This window comes from Pristiophorus japonicus, chromosome 2 (assembly GCF_044704955.1).
Source record: "Pristiophorus japonicus isolate sPriJap1 chromosome 2, sPriJap1.hap1, whole genome shotgun sequence".
Taxonomy (NCBI): domain Eukaryota; kingdom Metazoa; phylum Chordata; class Chondrichthyes; family Pristiophoridae; genus Pristiophorus; species Pristiophorus japonicus.
The window spans coordinates 329,038,246-329,058,997 of record NC_091978.1 but is presented as its reverse complement, the minus strand read 5'-3'; the positions used below and the strand labels follow the sequence as shown (position 1 = coordinate 329,058,997).

At 47.5% G+C, this 20,752-nt stretch overlaps 1 protein-coding gene across 4 annotated transcripts in view; it reads right to left on the bottom strand.

Moving 5' to 3' along the window:
* LOC139248078 (ADP/ATP translocase 4-like) overlaps window positions 1-20,752 on the bottom strand; it is a 169,070-nt gene that overhangs the window by 71,236 nt on the left and 77,082 nt on the right. Inside the window, exon 5 of one of the 4 annotated variants that reach the window (XM_070871852.1) lies at window positions 10,591-10,672. The exons of the other annotated variants lie outside the window; for them this stretch is intronic. Within the exon in view, the coding sequence (XP_070727953.1) occupies window positions 10,604-10,672 (69 nt within the window). The 3' untranslated portion in view covers window positions 10,591-10,603. Of the gene's footprint in view, window positions 1-10,590; window positions 10,673-20,752 lie in introns of those variants that run through there. 4 annotated transcript variants of the gene reach the window in all.

The following is a 20,752-nucleotide window of genomic DNA, read 5'->3' as shown; positions in this document are numbered from 1 at the left end:
GGGTTAATTTTCTTCTTCATTGTATGTGGACAGAGCAGATTGCTTGCCTGTTATAGAACTCGTCGATTTTCATTCAATGTAATGAAAATCGGGCGGATTCTAGAACAGGCAGGCAAACCACTTCTCCAGATTACCACCAATGTCTTGTGGAGAAGATGAAAAATTACCCCTGTATATTTACAACAGCCAGTGTTTTGATACAATTGTGCCTCAAATGTCAGGCTTGTTCCGAGACCATTGCAAATACTCCCTTCATTCAGCAGCCAGGCAGCATTATGTACAACTCAAGCAAAACTTTAACTGCACTCATTTTTGTAGGAGGATTTCACAGTATGTACTCACTGTTTTCCAACTTGGTAAGCTCAGAGCAAGAAGTCAGCATAGTAGGGACTGGATCCACTTTACCTATTCCAATGCACTGAATATCATTCAATCTCTCCTCCATGTTTTAGGTGTGATGAATTGGCAACATTCAGAGAGATTGTTATGCTTCACCCACCCACAGGCAAGACATTACAATACCTATCAGCTGTTTTGACTCATGGTAATTATATGAGGACAACAGAACCCAGCAAAGCCATTTCTGATAAATGGAAGATGTTGGTTGGTCCCAACATCACAATATTGACTCAATTTTGATCATTTGATTTCGCTGACCATTAGTATTAACAGGAAGCTTTTAAGACTGAACACAGCCCCTTAGAACATAAGAAATAGGAGCAGGAGCAGGCTATTTGGCCCCTCGAGTCTGCTCCATCATTTAATAAGATCATGGCTGATCTGATCATGGGCTCAGCTCCACTTCCCTGCCCGCTCCCCTTAACCCTTCACTCCCTTATCACTCAAAAATCTGTCTATCTCCGCCTTAAATATATTCAGTGGCCCAGCCTCCACAGCTCTATGGGGTAGGGAATTCCATAGATTTACAACCCTCTGAGAGAAGAAATTTCTCCTCATCTCAGTTTTAAATAGGCGACTCCTTATTCTAAAGCTATGCCCCTTAGTTCTAGATTCCCCTATGAGTGGAAACATCCTCTCTGCATCCACTTTGTCAAGTCCCCTCATTATCTTATATGTCTCAATAACATCACGTCTCATTTTTCTGAACTCCAACGAGTACAGACCCAATCTGCTCAACCTTTCTTCACAAGTCAACCCCTTAATCTCAGGAATCAACCGAGTGAACCTTCTCTGAATTGCATCCAATGAAAGTATATCCCTCCTTGAATAAGGAGACCAAAATTGTACGCAGTACTCTAGGTATGGCCTCACCAATATCCTGTACAGTTGTAGCAGGACTTCTTTGCTTTTATATTCCATCCCCCTTGCAATAAAGGCCAACATTCCGTTTGCCTTCCTGATTATTTGCTGTACCTACATACTAACTTTTCGTGTTTCATGCACAAGGACCCCCAGGTCCCTCTGTACTGCAGTAATTTATAATTTTTCTGCCAGAGTGGATAACCTCACACTTTCCCACATTATACTCCATCTGCCAAATTGTTGCCCACTCACCTAGCCTGTCAATATCCTATTGCGGATTTTTTGTGTCCTCCTCACAACTTGCTTTCCCACCCATCTTTGCATCATCAGCAAACTTGGCTACATTACACTCGGTCCCATCATCCAAATCATTGATATAGATTGTAAATAGTTGAGGCCCCAGCACTGATCCCTGTGGCACCCCACCAGTTACTGTTTGTCAACTGGAAAATGACCCATTTATCCCGACTCTGTTTTCTGTTAGTTAGGTAATCCTCTATCCATGCTAATATATTACCCCCAACCCCGTGAACTTTCATCTTGTGCAGTAACCTTTTATGTGGCACCTTATCGAATGCCTTCTGGAAATCCAAATACACCACATCCACTGGTTCCTCCTTGTCCACCCTGCTCGTTACATCCTCAAAGAACTCCAGCAAATTTGTCAAACACGATTTCCCTTTCATAAAACCATGCTGACTCTGCTTGACTAAATTATGCTTTTCCAAATGTTCTGCTACTCCTTCCTTAATAATGGACTCCGGCATTTTCCCAACGACAGATGTTAGGCTAACTGATCTTTCTGTCTGCCTCCTTTTTTTAAATAGGGGTGTTATATTTGCAGTTTTCTAATCTGCTGGGACCTCCCCAGAATCTAGGCAACTTTGGTAGATTACAACCAATGCATCCACTATCTCTGCAGCCACTTCTTTTAAGACCCTAGGATGCAAGCCATCAGGTCCAGGGGACTTGTCCCCTTTTAGTCCCATTATTTTACTGAGTACTTCTTCTTTAGTGACAGTGATTGTTTTAAGTTCTTCCCTCCCAATAGCCCCTTGATTATCCATTATTGGGATACAAAGGTTTGTTCAAAGTCTCTGCCATTTCCCTGTTCTCCATTATTAATTCCCCAGTCTCGTCCTCTAAGGGACCAACATTTACTTTAGCCACTCTCTTCCTCTTTATATACCTGTAGAAACTCTTACTGCTATATTTCTTGCTAGTTTACTTTCCATAATCTATCTTCCCTCTCTTTATTTTTTTTTAGTGGTTGTTTACTGGTCTTTAAAAGTTTCCCAACCTCTGGCCTCCCACTAGTCTTGGCAACTTTCTTTTGCCATTGTTTTCAATTTGATACCATCCTTTATTTCCTTAGCCACAGATGGTTACCCCTTCTCTTAAAATCTTTCCTTTTCATTGGAATATATTTTTGTTGAGAGTTATGAAATATCTCCTTAAATGTTCGCCACTGCTCATCAACTGTCTTACACTTTAATCTATTTTCCCAGTCCACTTTAGTCAACTCTTCCTTCATACCTTTGTAGTTTCCTTTAACCTTAGGACTCGGATTTGAGACTCAACTCTCTCACCCTCTAACTGAATTTGAAATTCAACCATGCTATGATCACTCTTTCCTAGAGGATCCTTTACTAGATCATTTATTAATCCTGTCTCATTACACAGTACCAGATCTAAGATAGTCTGCTCCCTGGTTGGTTCCACAACATACTATTCAAGGAAACCATCCCGGATACACTCTATGAACTCTTCCTCAAGGCTACTGGCCAATTTGATTTGTCCAATCAATATGAAGATTAAAATCGTCCATGATTATTGCCATTCCTCTTTTACAAGCCTCCATTATTTCTTCATTTATACTCTGCCCAACAGTGTAGCTACTGTTAGGGGGCTTATAGACTATGCCCACCAGTGACTTCTTCCCCTTATTATTCCTTATCTCCACCCAAACTGATTCTATATCTTGATCTTCTGAGCCAATATCATTTCTCACTACTGCCCTAATCTCATCCTTTATTAACAGAGCTACTCCACCTCCTTTTTGTTTCTGTCTATCCTTCTGAATTGTCCAATACCCCATAATATTTAGTTCCCAGACTTGGTCACCTGCAACCAGGTCTCTGTAATGGCGATCAGATCATAACCATTTATATCTATTTGTGCTGTCAACTCATCTATTTTGTTACGAATGCATTCAGATAAAGAGCTTTTAATTTTGTTTATCTCCAATTTTTCCCTGCTTTGATCCCACTTTCTGATGCACTCTTATGTTTATACATTGTCCCTTCCTGACACGCTCTAGGTATCATTTCCCCCAGTGCTACCCTGCTCTATTGCCTTCTCCTTGCTCTTTGGCTTTTTAAATTTCCGCTTAGTAACCAGCTGAAATTACTGGTAATTTCCAGTGAACCGCAATTACAAAAGGAGAGAACGATCACAACATTCAATTACTTAGGAAAGATGAAGTGCTGCCAAGGCCAGCAAAATGGCATAGTATGGTCAAAGTGTTTATTGCTGTTCCAATATTCGTAAGTATCTTCAAAGTGGAGTGTGATGGACACAGAGATCTATCACATATATTATTAATTTGAATTCTAATTCAATTTTAACTAGGTTTCTGCTCTGTGATTTTAAAGTGGACAAAGGTTTAGGAATCATGTCTGTAGCTTGGACTGTGTCCCATCATTCCAGTAGCCCTTTGAACTCTTAACTAATTTATTGATCCTTTGCAGGGACAATGGATGCTTTGGTTTGGGAAATGTCCTCAAAAGGGTGTCAAAGATTGCAAACTAACAGATGCAAGCAAAATTGTTTTTGACTGATATCACATCAGGGGGTCTCCTACTAACACAGGCAGCTATTTTCTCTAATGGTTGAGCCAACAAAGAGGGACTTTGTTTTAAAGAAGCTCATCTGGGTGTCCACTGAGTCTTTGAAATGTGATTTGATTACTCAGAAACTTAACAGGTATAAATGCTGCAGTCTTTGCATACAGTTCAGTATTTACATGATTCAACCATTTAGCTCTGTCATAGCGATGAGCCAAAACACTTCATGTGCTTAGAGCCCATTATTGGCTTCATGAAAAAGTCTGGTAAAAGAATTACTTGAATTAACTGCTCATTTTCCAGTGATTTCTGGGAGGTGGGAGAAGGAAATGCAACTTTAAGCTAATGCTGGATACTGAAAACAACCTCCTCCCCGCCCCCCCGATCCCATCCCAACCAATATGTAGGCAGGCATATTCAAATAAAATGTTAATGGTGGAGACATTTTCGAGAAAATATTCTGAACCTCCACACCCGAATATCAAAAAATAATTTAAATAGAAGTTAAATGAGGCGGGTTCTTTCACAGGCGTGTACCCAATTTTTCAATATTCACTGCACCCAGGCAATCTTGCTGCTAACCATGGTAGATCTCCCTTATACTTTCTCATTGGTGCTTTAGAAATGTTAGGCAGCAAGGGAGTGAAGGGTTATGGGGAGCGGGCAGAAAAGTGGAGCTGAGCCCAAGATCACATCAGCGATGATCTTATTAAATGGCGCAGCAGGCTCGAGGGGCCGAATGGCCTACTCCCACACCTATTTCTTATGTTATCAAGTTGCTTTCCTGGCATGCACTGCTGCTAAAGCGGTGGAGGGTTTTAAAAATCTTAATGGGTTGCACTGCCTATTACAATTGTTTGCAGAGTGATTGTGCTGGACTAAGTGGGATATTTTTAAAAAATGAAACATTTTTTCTTCGATTGTTACGATTTACCTCCACCCCAACTGAGGCAGATTAATTGGAATAAATGGATATACTGCCAGGGATTGGCCACAAAAATTAAAATGAACCTGACCCAGAAATATCTGTCAGGGCGAATGTGCTGAGAGGTGGGCATGCACACATGCTGCACTGGCACTAACATAGCAGGATTCCAACTAGATTGGAAAATTTAGACTGAAGAGTTGTGAAATCATTTGTTATTTTATAGAAAGTCATTTTGCATCAAATTCAAATTAGTTACTTAGCCTGAGTACAGCCTATCAGTGTGCTGCTTGTCCACCGGTTCCAGTGCATAATCCAATATATCATACAATTTGCATGCCCTTGTGGTACAAGGGTTCATTGTGGTCCACTATCCCATATATTCTGTTCATAAGATCAAGCCTAAATTCACGTAAGTTTAAGCTTGCATAGCAAAGCTGACTTTTGTGGTAAACTGTTGGGAAGAAACCAAACATGCATTAATAGTGTTAACTGGAACAAATTATTTTAATGGTGTAAGACTATCATGGATTAGGTGTTTGTTAGAATACTTGTTTTATTATTTTATAATCATGAGTATCTTATAATCATCAGTAATGGATTTATAATTTTGTGTAAGAATTAAATGTGAAAGTCTGTAATCATCAACTGTATGCAATGATTACCTGAATTATATTAGGCCTGTAACCCTTTTGCTTATAATTAAAGTTTGTGAGTAAGCTGTAACCCAAACAGCCTTGGGTGAGAAAGAGGATTGCTATAGTCGAATAGGGAAGCTGTTGGGTGAATTAACGAAAGTTGGATATTAGCCAACAGTAAGGAAGAGGCGTAGAGGTGGATCGAGCTGTGGGAACCAGTCAGTTGTAGCTGCAACCATGTTGGAATGTTATGTCTGACAGAGAGCTAAAAATATACATAGGCTTTTCATAGTGTAATGTCCTTACTCAATAGCACAAAACCCACACGAGGCACATTCTATGGACAAGGTCCAGGACCAAGAAGTGATGACCCTGCGTGGGACCTCCCTTTATATACCTGGATGACCAGGTCAGGAGTGTCTCCCACAAGTTCACCCTCTGTGGTCAAGATGTACATTGCTTAAGTATATACAGTATTGCAGTGGTGTTACATAGAGGTTACATACATAACATCACCTCCCCCCCAAAGTCTTATTGGGATCATAGGTTAAGTCTCTCGGGTGATCTACGCTCCCTCGTGGAGCGCCGCAGTTGGGTTGTTGAGCCTTGGTGTGAGTGTCTGTCACCTGTGGTGATTCCGGCCTGTCCAGGCTGACCGCCGGGACTGTGCATGCTGCTGAATGTTGTTGTTGCTCGTTCACTGGCGGTGGTGTGAGCACCATCTCATGATCTTCCTCAGGTTCCTCAGTGTCCATGCTGAACCTTTTTTTACTTGGTCCGGATGCTTACGGCATATCTGCCCATTGTTAAGTTTAACAAGGTTGGGAACTCAACATCCAGGGGTATTCAACATTCAGGAAGGATAGAATAAAAGGAAAAGGAGGTGGGGTAGCATTGCTGGTTAAGGAGGAGATTAAGGCAATAGTTAGGAAGGACATTAGCTTGGATGATGTGGAATCTATATGGGTAGAGCTGCAGAACACCAAAGGGCAAAAAACGTTAGTGGGAGTTGTGTACAGACCTCCAAACAGTAGTAGTGATGTTGGGGAGGGCATCAAACAGGAAATTAGGGGTGCGTGCAATAAAGGTGCAGCAGTTATAATGGGTGACTTTAATATGCACATAGATTGGGCTAACCAAACTGGAAGCAATACGGTGGAGGAGGATTTTCTGGAGTGCATAAGGGATGGTTTTTTAGACCAATATGTCGAGGAACCAACTAGGGGGGAGGCCATCTTAGACTGGGTGTTATGTAATGAGAAAGGATTAATTAGCAATCTCGTTGTGCGAGGCCCCTTGGGGAAGAGTGACCATAATATGGTGGAATTCTGCATTAGGATGGAGAATGAAACAGTTAATTCAGAGACCATGGTCCAGAACTTAAAGAAGGCTAACTTTGAAGGTATGAGGCGTGAATTGGCTGAGATGGATTGGCGAATGATACTTAAGGGGTTGACTGTGGATGGGCAATGGCAGACATTTAGAGACCGCATGGATGAACTACAACAATTGTACATTCCTGTCTGGCATAGAAATAAAAAAGGGAAGGTGGCTCAACCGTGGCTATCAAGGGAAATCAGGGATAGTATTAAAGCCAAGGAAGTGGCATACAAATTGGCCAGAAATAGCAGCGAACCTGGGGACTGGGAGAAATTTAGAACTCAGCAGAGGAGGACAAAGGGTTTGATTAGGGCAGGGAAAATGGAGTATGAGAAGAAGCTTGCAGGGAACATTAAGACGGATTGCAAAAGTTTCTATAGATATGTAAAGAGAAAAAGGTTAGTAAAGACAAACGTAGGTCCCCTGCAGTCAGAATCAGGGGAAGTCATAACGGGGAACAAAGAAATGGCGGACCAATTGAACAAGTACTTTGGTTCGGTATTCACGAAGGAGGACACGAACAACCTTCCGGTTATAAAAGGGGTCGGGGGGTCTAGTAAGGAGGAGGAACTGAGGGAAATCCTTATTAGCCGGGAAATTGTGTTGGGGAAATTGATGGGATTGAAGGCCGATAAATCCCCAGGGCCTGATGGACTGCATCCCAGAGTACTTAAGGAGGTGGCCTTGGAAATAGTGGATGCGTTGACAGTCATTTTCCAACATTCCATTGACTCTGGATCAGTTCCTATGGAGTGGAGGGTAGCCAATGTAACCCCACTTTTTAAAAAAGGAGGGAGAGAGAAAACAGGGAATTATAGACCGGTCAGCCTGACATCGGTAGTGGGTAAAATGATGGAATCAATTATTAAGGATGTCATAGCAGTGCATTTGGAAAGAGGTGACATGATAGGTCCAAGTCAGCATGGATTTGTGAAAGGGAAATCATGCTTGACAAATCTTCTGGAATTTTTTGAGGATGTTTCCAGTAGAGTGGATAAGGGAGAACCAGTTGATGTGGTATATTTGGACTTTCAGAAGGCGTTCGACAAGGTCCCACACAAGAGATTGATGTGCAAAGTTAGAGCACATGGGATTGGGGGTAGTGTACTGACATGGATTGAGAACTGGTTGTCAGACAGGAAGCAAAGAGTAGGAGTAAATGGGTACTTTTCAGAATGGCAGGCAGTGACTAGTGGGGTACCGCAAGGTTCTGTGCTGGGGCCCCAGCTGTTTACACTGTACATTAATGATTTAGATGAGGGGATTAAATGTAGTATCTCCAAATTTGCGGATGACACTAAGTTGGGTGGCAGTGTGAGCTGCGAGGAGGATGCTGTGAGGCTGCAGAGCGACTTGGATAGGTTAGGTGAGTGGGCAAATGCATGGCAGATGAAGTATAATGTGGATAAATGTGAGGTTATCCACTTTGGTGGTAAAAACAGAGAGACAGACTATTATCTGAATGGTGACAGATTAGGAAAAGGGGAGGTGCAAAGAGACCTGGGTGTCATGGTACATCAGTCATTGAAGGTTGGCATGCAGGTGCAGCAGGCGGTTAAGAAAGCAAATGGCATGTTGGCCTTCATAGCAAGGGGATTTGAGTACAGGGGCAGGGAGGTGTTGCTACAGTTGTACAGGGCATTGGTGAGGCCACACCTGGAGTATTGTGTACAGTTTTGGTCTCCTAACCTGAGGAAGGACATTCTTGCTATTGAGGGAGTGCAGCGAAGGTTCACCAGACTGATTCCCGGGATGGCGGGACTGACCTATCAAGAAAGACTGGATCAACTGGGCTTGTATTCACTGGAGTTCAGAAGAATGAGAGGGGACCTCATAGAAACATATAAAATTCTGACGGGGTTAGACAGGTTAGATGCAGGAAGAATGTTCCCAATGTTGGGGAAGTCCAGAACCAGGGGTCACAGTCTAAGGATAAGGGGTAAGCCATTTAGGACCGAGATGCGGAGGAACTTCTTCACCCAGAGAGTGGTGAACCTGTGGAATTCTCTACCACAGAAAGTTGTTGAGGCCAATTCACTAAATATATTCAAAAAGGAGTTAGATGAAGTCCTTACTGCTAGGGGGATCAAGGGGTATGGTGAGAAAGCAGGAATGGGGTACTGAAGTTGAATGTTCAGCCATGAACTCATTGAATGGCGGTGCAGGCTAGAAGGGCCGAATGGCCTACTCCTGCACCTATTTTCTATGTTTCTATGTTTCTATGACCCTGTTCCCCTCTTTGTCTATTACAGTACCCTCAAGCCATTTGGGCCCCACGGCGAGATTGAGGACAAATACAGAGTTGTTTATTTCAATACATCTCCCCCTTGAATTTCAGTCATGGTACTCGTTTTGGGACTGGCGCTTGCCCTCAACTATGTCGGTCAGGACTGGGTGAATGAGGGACAACCGAGTTTTGAGTGTTCGTTTCATAAGTAGCTCAGCGGGCGGGACACCCGTGAGCGAGTGCGGTTGAGATCGATAGACCAGCAGAAGGCTCGATAGGCGGCATTGAAGGGAGGGTCCTTGAATCCTGAGCATGCCTTGTTTAATGATTTGGACCGCACGTTCCGCCTGGCCATTGGAGGCCGGCTTGAACGGTGCTGGCCTGACATGGTTGATGCCATTGCCCGACATGAATTCCCGGAATTCTTAGCTTGTGAAACATGGGCCATTATCGCTAACAAGGATGTCCGGCAAGCCGTGGGTTGCAAAGACCGCACGTAGACGCTCCACAGTGGTGGATGTCGTGCACGAATTCAAAATGATGCACTCGATCCATTTCGAGTACGCATCTACCACGATGAGAAACATTTTTCCCATGAACGGTCCCGCGTAGTCTACATGAATACGTGACCATGGCCTGGTGGGCCAGGGCCACGGGCTGAGCGGGGCCTCCCTGGGGGCATTACCCAGCTGGGCACCCATCGTGCACCTGCGAACACAGTGTTCCAGGTCTGAATCAATTCCCGGCCACCATATATGTGACCGGGCAATGGCCTTCATCAGCACGATGCCTGGATGCTCGCTGTGGAGTTCCCTGATAAATGCCTCTCTGCCTCTCTGGGGCATGACTACCCGGCTGCCCCATAGTAGGCAGTCAGCTCGGATGGAGAGCTCATCCATCCGCCTGTGAAACGGTCTGACCTCCACAGGGCATGCTCCGTGTGCGGGCGCCCAATCCCCAGTCAGGACACATTTCTTAATCAGAGATAGGAGGGGATCTCTGTTTGTCCAGATTTTGATCTGGCGGGCTGTGATGGGGGAGCCTGCGCTGTCAAAGGCATCAACGGCCATGACCATCTCAGCGCTTTGTTCCGCTGCCCCCTCGGTGGTGGCCAGTGGAAGCCTGCTGAGCGCATCAGCGCAATTTTCGGTGCCAGGCTGGTGCCAGATGGAGTAGTCATAAGCAGCCAGCGTGAGAGCCCATCGCTGTATGCGGGCTGGCGCATTGGCATTGACAGCCTTGCTGTCTGACAACAGGGATGTTAATGGCTTATGGTCTGTTTCTAATTCGAACCTCCTGCCAAAAAGATACTGATGCATTTTTTTTACACCATAGACACATGCGAGTGCTTCCTTCTCAACCATCCCGTATCCCCGTTCTGCTTGAGAGTGACCTGGAAGCATAAGCCACAGGTTGTAGTTGGCCCTCAGCATTACTCTGCTGCAACACGCACCCAATTCCATAGGACGATGCATCACATGTCAGAACCAATTTCTTACAGGGGTCGTACAGGGTCAATAACTTATTTGAACAAAGTAGGTTCCGCGCCCGATTGAAAGCCCATTCTTGACAGTCCCCCCAAAACCAATCACAACCCTTACGCAGGAGCACATGAAGCGGCTCCAACAACCTGCTTAAGTTCGGCAGAAAGTTCCCGAAATAGTTCATGAGTCCCAGAAATGAACGCAACTCCGATGTGTTGCCGGGTCTGGGCGCTCGTCGAATTGCCTCAGTTTTGGATTCGGTGGGCTGAATCCCATCTGCAGCAACCCTTCTGTCCAGGAACTCAACCTCAGAAGCCAAAAACATACATTTAGACTTCTTGAGTTGCAGGCTTACCCAGTCCAGTCGGCGTAGCACCTCCTCCAGGTTGTGGAGGTGTTCCTCGGTGTCACGATCCATGATGAGGATGTCGTCCTGAAATATGATTGTTCCAGGAATGGATTTGAGCAGGCTTTCCATGTTTCTTTGAAAAATCGCGGCCACTGACCGAATGCCGAACGGGCACCTGTTGTTAACAAACAGTCCCTTGTGCATAGTGACGGTTGTCAGTAGTTTAGATTCGTCGGCCAGTTCTTGGGTCATGTAGGCTGAAGTGAGATCCAACTTGGTAAACAGCTTGCCGCCTGCCAGCGTGACGAAAAGATCCTCCGCTCTCGGGAGCGGGTATTGATCTTGTAGGGACACCCGATTGATAGTGGCCTTGTAGTCGCCACAGATCCTGACAGAATCATCCACCTTTAGGACGGGAATGATGGGGCTTGCCCAGTCGCTGAATTCAACGGGCGAGATGATGCCCTCTCTCAGCAAACGGTCCAATTTGCTCTCAATTTTCTCCCGCATCACATACGGCACGGCTCTGGCTTTGTGGTGTACTGGCCTGGCATCCAGGGTGATGCGTATCATTACTTTGGTACCTTTGAACATCCCAACGCCAGGTTGGAATAGTGACTCAAATTGTTGTAGGACTTGTGAGCATGAACTTCACTCCACAGATGGCATTACGTGCACATCCCCCCATTTCCACTTGATCTCCTTTAGCCAAGCTATTTCAGTACAGCTACAACACTGGCATCTACCCGACAATGTGGAAAATTGCCCGGGTGTGTCCTGTCCACAAAAAGCAGGATAAATCCAATCCGGCCAATTACCGCCCCATCAGCCGACTCAATCATCAACAAAGTGATGGAAGGTGTCGTCGACAATGTTATAAGCGGTACTTATTCACTGCTCACTGATGCTCAGTTTGGATTCCGCCAGGACCACTCAATTCCAGACCCCATCACAGCCTTGGTCCAAAATATGGACAAAGGAGCTGTCGATAACACCTTCATGGAACCTCCTCCTCCCATTAGTTGTTTAATTTTCCACCACCATTCACGACTGGAGAAAAAAGATGCTGCCAAAGTCACAGTGAAAGAGGTGATAGTTGAGATACTGGATGGGATACAAATTGATAAAGCGGAGGTACTAGAAAGGCTGGCAGTACTTAAAATAGTAAGTAACCAGGACCGGACGGGATGTATCCTAGAATGCTGAGGGAAGTAAAGGTTTAATTTGCAGAGGTACTGGCCATAATCTTCCAATCCTCCTTAGAAACAGGCATGGTGCCAGAGGATTGAAGAATTGCAAATGTTACACCCTTGTTCAAAAAAGGGTGCAAGTATAAACCCAACAACTACAGGCCAGTCAGTTTTGACCTCGGTAGTGGAGAAGCTTTTAGAAACAATAATCAGGAGACAAAATTAACAGTCACTTGGATAAGTGTGGATTAATTAAGGAAAGTCAGCACAGATTGGTTAGAGACAAATCGTGTTTAACTAACTTGAGTTTTTTGATGAGGTAACAGAGTGGGTTGATGAGGGCAATGTGATTGATGTGGTGTACATGGACTCCCAAAAGGCATTTGATAAAGTGCCACATAATAGGCTTGCCAGCAAAGTTGAAGCCCATGGAATAAAAGGGACAGTGGCAGCAAGGCTAAGTGACAGGAAACAGGTATTAATGGTGAACTGTTGTTTTTCGGACTGGAGGAAGGTACACAGTGGTGTTCCCCAGGGGTCGGTACTACGATCACTGCTTTTCTTGATATATATTGATGACCTGCACTTGGGTGCACAGAGCACAATTTCAAAATTTACAGATAACTTGGAAGTATAGTTAACAGTGAGGAGGATGTGATAGACTTCAAGAGGACATAAACAGGCTGATAGAATGGGCGGATATATGATAGATGATATTTAACACAGCAAAGTGCGAAGTGATACATTTTGGGAGGAAGAATGAGGAGTGGCAATATAAACTAAAGGTTACAATTCCAAAGGAGGTGTAGGAACAGAGACTTGGAGGTATATGAACTTTTTATATTTAGCATGGTTATCACTTGTATTCTCAACCTGACATCTGTCATACGCCCTCTTTTTCTGCTTCATCTTACTCTCTATCTCTTTTGTCATCCAGGAAGCTCTGACTTTAGTTGCCCTACCTTTCCCCCTCGTGGGAATGTGCCTCAACTGTACCCGAACCAGCTCCTCTTTAAAGGCCACATCCAGTCAATAGTGGTGGAAAATTATACAACTAATGGGAGGAGGAGGTTCCATGAAGGTGTCGTCAACAGCTCATTTGTCCATGTTTTTGACCAAGGCTGTGATGAGGTCTGGAACTGAGTGGTCCTGGCGGAATCCAAACTGAGCATTAGTGAGCAGGTTATTAGTGAGTTAGTGTCTATCTGCTGTTTAAATGAATCCACCTACAAGGTCTGTACTTACAGTATATGGTCATTTTTATTGCCTTTTTTGGTCCCCATTTTCTTCATCTTCCCACTATTCCCTGTCAACAGTCACCATCTACTACATCTCAGCTAATCTGACTTGCTACTAGATATATAAATGGTGAATAAGTTGACATGCCTTTTTAGTTTCCCTCCCTCCTACTGGGAAAAATTAAATTTTCTACAGGTGGCCCAGCTGAGATCGGGAACAAAGAATGTGAAAATCACAATGAAGAGCTGTGACCTAACAATCTGCAGCACACTGCATCAGAACTCAAATGGCTTGTGTGACAAAATGAAGCATGGTGTTGGCTTTTTAAATTGTCATCATACACGGGCCGAATATTAAAGCAAAGACAAGTTTTGAGCTGGTGGGGGTGGGGGGGGGGAGGGGGGTGGCGGGATCAAGGGGAGAAGAGAACAGCGTGCGCGAAACCTGGAAGAAAGCATAGCGGTCGGATTCTCTGATTTCAAGGTGATTTGATTCATTACATTTTTCCTTCCGTGTTTCGTGTCTCAAAGATGTGCAGCGGGCGTGATGTGTACCCCCAATCTAAAGTCGACTATTTAAGGGGCCAATTTAAAAATGGAATTTGGAGGAACTAGGACGTATTTAACATGGATTCACGAAGAGCAATGCTTGCACCCAGATTAAATGATGCTTCCATTGAATTACTGCTGGGTGCAGTCAGGAACAGGAAAGAAATACTTGGATTTATATAGCGCCTTTCACAACCACTGGGCATCTCAAAATGCTTCACAGCCAATGAAGTACTTTTGGAGTGTAGTTACTGTTGTAATGTGGGAAACGTTGTCAGCCAATTTGTGCACAGCAAACTCCCACAATCAGCAATGTGATAATGACCAGATAATCTGCTTTTTTGTTATGTTGATTGAGGGATAAATATTGGCCAGGATACCGGGGATAACTCCCTTGCTCTTCTTCAGAATAGTGCCATGGGATCTTTTACATCCACCTGAGAGAGCAGACAGGGCCTCGGTTTAACATCTCATCGGAATGACGCTCCCTCAGCACTGCACTGGAATGTCAACTTAGATTTTTTTTGTGCTCAAGTACCTGGACTGGGACTTGAACTCACAACCTTCTAGACTCAGAGGTGTGAGTGCTACCCACTGAGCCACAGCTGACAGGAGGGACATAATTCTTCACAGCAATGGGAGAAAGAAACCTGCTGCTGTTATCAACAAGGTGTGGTTGGAGGTAGCTGAGGAGGTGAGCAACAAGAACATTGTGCCCCGGTCTTGGATGCATTGCAGAAAGCAGTTTAATAACCTGGTCAGGAAAAGTGAGTACATTTGCTGATTCACCTATATCCTGCCGAATCTGCTCCTGCACAGATGCAGGTGCCGCAATCTTTGGCAGGGCCCTCAGGGGCTCTAAAACCCAGTGGTCGCAGGCCAAAAGCATCTCAGCAGTCAGGTTAGAGATCTGAACAGCCAGTCTCTACCTCTGCTGAAGCCACAAGGGATGCACGACATAGAAGCAACAGGAAGCGTAAGCGAAAGCAATTGTAATTCAAAAGTATGCACATGGGTGTTTAACAAAATGTTGTTAAAAATTTCCTTTACAGCACATGAAAGTTATGATTAACACCACTTCCTTGTCTTGCCTATTATTGCGTCCAGAGTACCTTTCACTTTCTTCATGATGAATGTCAATACATGATGGAACCTATTGGGAGTAAGGACTATTTTGTGCAAGGGGGAGGGGGGGGGGCAGGGAGAAGAGAGAGCGTGGTGGGAGCAGGATGGAGGATTTCATTTTTTATTTTATCCTGCGCAAGTCATTAGCTAATCCTTTGAACACAGTACTGGCAGCAACGTATGTGGCTGGTCTGGTGAGAGGTGCCCCATATTCATATTTCTCGTCGTCCTCTTCCTCCTCCTCTTCTTCAATGTTCTTGTCATCAGAAGATGATTAATGTTCGCCTTGGTCATCCTCTAATCCTCTCTGCCGCGCAATGTTGTACAGGCTACAGGCATAACTATCATTCTGGACACCCTTGCTGGTGAGTATTGAAGGGCACATCCAGACCTATCTAGGCACCTGAATCACATCTTCAATATGCCGATGGCTTGCTTGATGGCGCACCTGGTGGTCATATGGCTCTTGTTGTAGCGTACTTGTGCCCAACTTGTAGGGTTCCTCACAGGTGTCAAGAACCAAGTTTGAAGGGGGTATCACTTGTCTCCTACAAGCCAGCTCTTAATTCTGTTTCCTGGTACGAAGAGGTTTGGGGCTAGAACCTCCACTCTTGCGCTTATCGACAAAAATGGGCATTATTTCCGGCGTGGGCGGTAAAAAAAGGTTTTCAGATTGCCGGCTTCTCGCCCATTCTCAAAGCACCCAGTCTCCATTTTTGAAAATGGGCATTACCACGAGCGATATGAAATGGGCGGTAGGATTAAATTTTTTTGACCTTTTGCCGTAAAGTGTGGCCGTCCTTAGCAACGGCATGGCAACGCTCGATTCCCGTGATTCAGGAGGTCAAGGGTCATCAAGACATGCGCAGAAGAAGAGACAGAGAGAGAGGGAGCTCAGAGGAATTGAAAGAGTGTGTGGCTGTGGTGTGTGCTTGTCTGGCTGTTGTGGGAGGCACGAAATAGATTCACCAGTAGCAAAAAGCTTACTAAGCACCAAGAACATATTTGGCACCGAGTTTTTGTCCAACAAATAAGATAGAACATGGAAGGGATGGAGGTGGCCCTGGAGCTGGTAGTCAGGGACACTGGTGGCAGAAGGCTTCCAGTGCTCCTGGAGCGTGGCACTGCACCCCAAGGTGCCACACCCCCATTTCCAACCACACGAGAGCCAGCAGCAACATCTTGCTTCTGGCTTGGAGCATGTTCTCACCTCGGGACCGTCCTCTCCCGTGTCCATCCAAGCAGCGTTTCGGCCATCACCTCCCCCCGCAATGAAGCGAGGGTTGGTTTGTACAGAAATATTGATGATTTCAGGCTAATGTGTGGTTTAAATGTTTTTTATTTAACAAAACCTTGCAGCGCATTGGCTCACAGAGCTGCAACGTTACATGCTGGTGATTCCTTAACATCAAAGGGTATAATTACACTTAACTTCAATCAACTTAAACTTTAACTCTCACCAAGGTGATGCCCATCATTGATGTATTACCTGCACACCCAGCAGTGTGTTAGCCTTGTAAATAACACCAATCTTCTTTCAGGCAAAGCGATCATTGTTGAGCTCCTGACGTAAGGCAGATATCATAAGAACATAAGAATTAGGAACAGGAGTAGGCCATCTAGCCCCTCGAGCCTGCTCCGCCATTCAACAAGATCATGGCTGATCTGGCCGTGGACTCAGCTCCACTTACCCGCCCTCTCCCCGTAACCCTTGATTCCCTTATTGGTTAAAAATCTATCTATCTGTGATTTGAATACATTCAATGAGCTAGCCTCAACTGCTTCCTTGGGCAGAGAATTCCACAGATTCACAACCCTCTGGGAGAAGAAATTCCTTCTCAACTCGGTTTTAAATTGGCTCCCCCGTATTTTGAGGCTGTGCCCCCTAGTTCTAGTCTCCCCGACCAGTGGAAACAACCTCTCTGCCTCTATCTTGTCTATCCCTTTCATTATTTTAAATGTTTCTATAAGATCACCCCTCATCCTTCTGAGCTCCAACGAGTAAAGACCCAGTCTACTCAATCTATCATCATAAGGTAACTCCTTCATCTCCGGAATCAGCCTAGTGAATCGTCTCTGTGCCTCCTCCAAAGCTAGTATATCCTTCCTTAAGTAAGATGACCAAAACTGCACGCAGTACTCCAGGTGCGGCCTCACCAATACCCTGTACAGTTGCAGCAGGACCTCCCTGCTTTTGTACTCCATCCCTCTCGCAATGAAGACCAACATTCCATTCGCCTTCCTGATTACCTGCTGCACCTGCAAACTAACTTTTTGGGATTCATGCACAAGGACCAATTGTGGAGCAGTGGAGGCGTGTCCTGCTCAGTTGGAGCTGTAAGCAGTGAGAGGAGCAGCTTCCAACTTTAGCTCCTGCCTGGAAGGCCTGGAGAGCCCTGAGAACAGCCCAGGAAGAGAAGGAAGGAAGGGGCTTCACCACCAACTTTCACCCAGAGGGAGAGGAGGAGAAAAGAAAACTTTTACTCACTTTTACCATTTCTACAAGGAGTTGGAGAGAGGGGGAAAGACCAAAACAACATCCAGTGTGGAAGGAGGGAGACTCTACTATTTCTACAGGTGGGTGTGGGTGCATTTCCCAAGAGACTTTGTTGTATCGGTGGGGGAAGGAAAGAAGACCACTGAGGGCCGGAACATCGCGGGGGGTGTGTGTGTGTGGAAGTGTGTGTGGGGGCCTTGCTACAACTAGGCCCCACACACAACTGAACCCCCCCCCCCCCAAATGCCTAGCCTGGGATAGCTGGAGCTACCAGGCTGAAGATTTCATTAATCACCCACTGAACATCGTTAGGAGTGTGTGCCTGGTGGCTCTAGCTGCCCCAGGTGAAGACGTCTTCTCCCCCCACCTGAAGACCAATCCAAAGACTGTGTTTTTGTGTTTTGCCATCTGGGGAGTGCACCCACCCACAGCTGCGAGGGGAGACCTCCCCTCGCAGTTCCCCCCGCTTCCCACCCCCCTCTCTCTTTCTCCGTTACTCTCTGTTTCTCCCCTCTCTCTCTGAGACCCCTTCCTCCTAAATTAAAAAAAAAACAACAAAACAATTGAGACAACTGAGCAGAGGGAGCAAGGCCCCTCCCCAATTGCCAACTAGGGGAGAGGTGCCTCGTTAAGAGCTCCTCTGCTCAGTCTTTTAGATAAGAGGCCAATTAAGACCACTAAGGCCTGTGACTTTGGGGTGGGTGTAGCCCTTAAAGGGACCCCGTGATGGCGACCCCATCCACGCCGGTGGCAGGGCCAGCGAAGACATATGCGCAGGTGGCAACCGCTTCCACGGCACCTCCTGCGCCACCCGCTGCCCTGCCACCATTCAGATTAATTACCAGAAAACACGGGGTCAAGAGCTACACTCACCCCACAATGAGCATTGAGGAGTGCGTGCGGGCGATGGCTGGGGTAGTCGGCCCCTCGGCCATTGTCGCGGCCTCCAAGATGTCTGGGAAGGCTGTTTTCTTCCTGGGGTCGGAGCGGGCGGTGTCCCTGGCCCTCGAAAAGGGGCTCATGGTGGGCGGGACGTTCCTGCCGGTGGACCCACTCGAGGCCACCGCGCAGAGGGTCATCGTTTCAAACGTCCCGCCCTTTGTTCCCACTGAGCTCCTCCTCCCTCACCTACACCAACTGGGGGAGGTAAGGTCAGGGATCAACCCCATACCGCTCGGCCTCATGGAGAGCAGCCTGCGCCACGTGTTCTCCTTCCGCCGCCAGCTCTTTGTCCGGCTGGCGCGGGAGGAGACGACGGAGGGGAACTTTAATGTGGTGCACGAGGGGACTGCCTACCGCGTCTTTTGGACGTCGGACGGCGTGCGGTGCCATGCCTGCAGGGAGGTGGGGTACGTTCGCAAGAACTGCCCTGCCTCCAAGGCCGCCAAACCACCGAAGGCGGCCAAGGCTGGCGCCGCCGCCACCCCTCCCCCTAGTTGCGTCCGCGTGCCGGGAGCCGTAGGTGCGCGGGCATCGTCGGAGGCCTTTGTTTTCAGGGCCTCCGGCGGGGGGGAGGGAGAGCGTCCGAACGGAAAGAAGGCGCGGAACAAGGAGAAACACCTAGAGGCGGGTCCCCTCAGTGCGCCAGAAAGATTGACCACCGCGCTCGGCCCAACCCAGCCACCGGCGAGCGCGGGGTGCCCTGAGCCCGTGCCCGAGCCCTTGAACAACACCGCAGAGGGGCCCGGGCGCGGGCAAGAAAAGAAAAAGGGGGGGCGGAGCGGGAGACCTCAGCAGACATGGAGGTCTCCCTGCCTCAGCGCACCTCCAGCAACAAAAGGAGGCGCCGCTCCGTTGAGGCGGAGGAGGAACAACATCCCTCCGCGGAGGAGTCGGTGCCCGCCGCGTGTCCCGCGTCCCCCACCAGCGCCCCCAAGCAGCGTCGTAAGCGGGAGGAGTCTGTCCCCGGGGAGGGTGAGACAGTCGAGGCTGCCCAGCCTCTGCCTCCCGGGGATGGCGTGGAAGATCTGCCTGTCGTGGGGGGCGTGGGGACCGCGGAGGAATGCATTGCCGCCGGGCCGGGCGTCCCGGGGACTGAGGCGGGCGGGGCCGAAAAGGCCGAACCTGAGCCCGCCCAGCCAATACCCAACTTCCCCCGGGAGTCGCTCGACCCGGCAGAAACCGAAACAAATGTTTTTTATGACACTGTAGATGCTGGGCCGGGGGGTGGCAGCGGGGAGGGGGAGGAACACCCACCCTCGCCCCTTGCTTTGGAGCTGGAGCACTTGGGGAGCCTGGGGATTTCCTATGGCCGGGTCTCTCCTTGTTCCCCGGTTCCTGGGGCGGAGGGGGAACCCCTTCCGCTGTCATTTCCCGACCCAGCACCATTTTTAAAAGAGCCCAGTGGGGTCTCCTCTGCCGCCTGGGGGTGGGATCGGGGCAGAGCCAGGGCCGGTTGGAGCGGCCGGGTCATTTGCCGTAACTTGTGTGGTCGATGGGCCGGCTGCTGGCGGTCACCTCCCGGAGGAGGACGGGGACTCGGTGGGGGACGCGGGTGAAAATCTAGAGACCACCGCCAGCGAGGCGGTGGATCTGCTCGCGGCCGCCGCCGAGACCATCCTCATTCCTGCAAAGGAACTCCGGGACTTTTTGGCCCAGAGACGGGGTCGCTGCAACCAAGCCCGACTGGCCCTGGAAAAATGGTCCGAGCCAGAGCTGATCAAGGGGTCTGTCCGCGCCGCCGTTAAAACCTTGGCCGCGGGCGGGCCCTTGACAAAGGCGCAACACCTTGAGCTGCGCGAGCTCGAGGGACTCCTCGCTGGGCTGCGGAGGGAATGGAGTTCAACAAAAGACTCCGCTCCCCCCCCCCCCACAATAGGTTAAGGTAGAGGTTGCACTATGCTTTTGCCATGAAGATAACCATAGCCAGCCTCAACATCAACGGCGGCAGAGGGGCACGCCGTAGATTTGACAATTTTTCGCTCCTGCGGGAGGGGAAATATGCGGTGTGCTTCCTGCAAGAAACCCACACCGTTCCGGGAGACGAAGCCGCGTGGCTCCTGGAATGGCAAGGAGAGGTCCGCATGAGCCACCTCACCGCC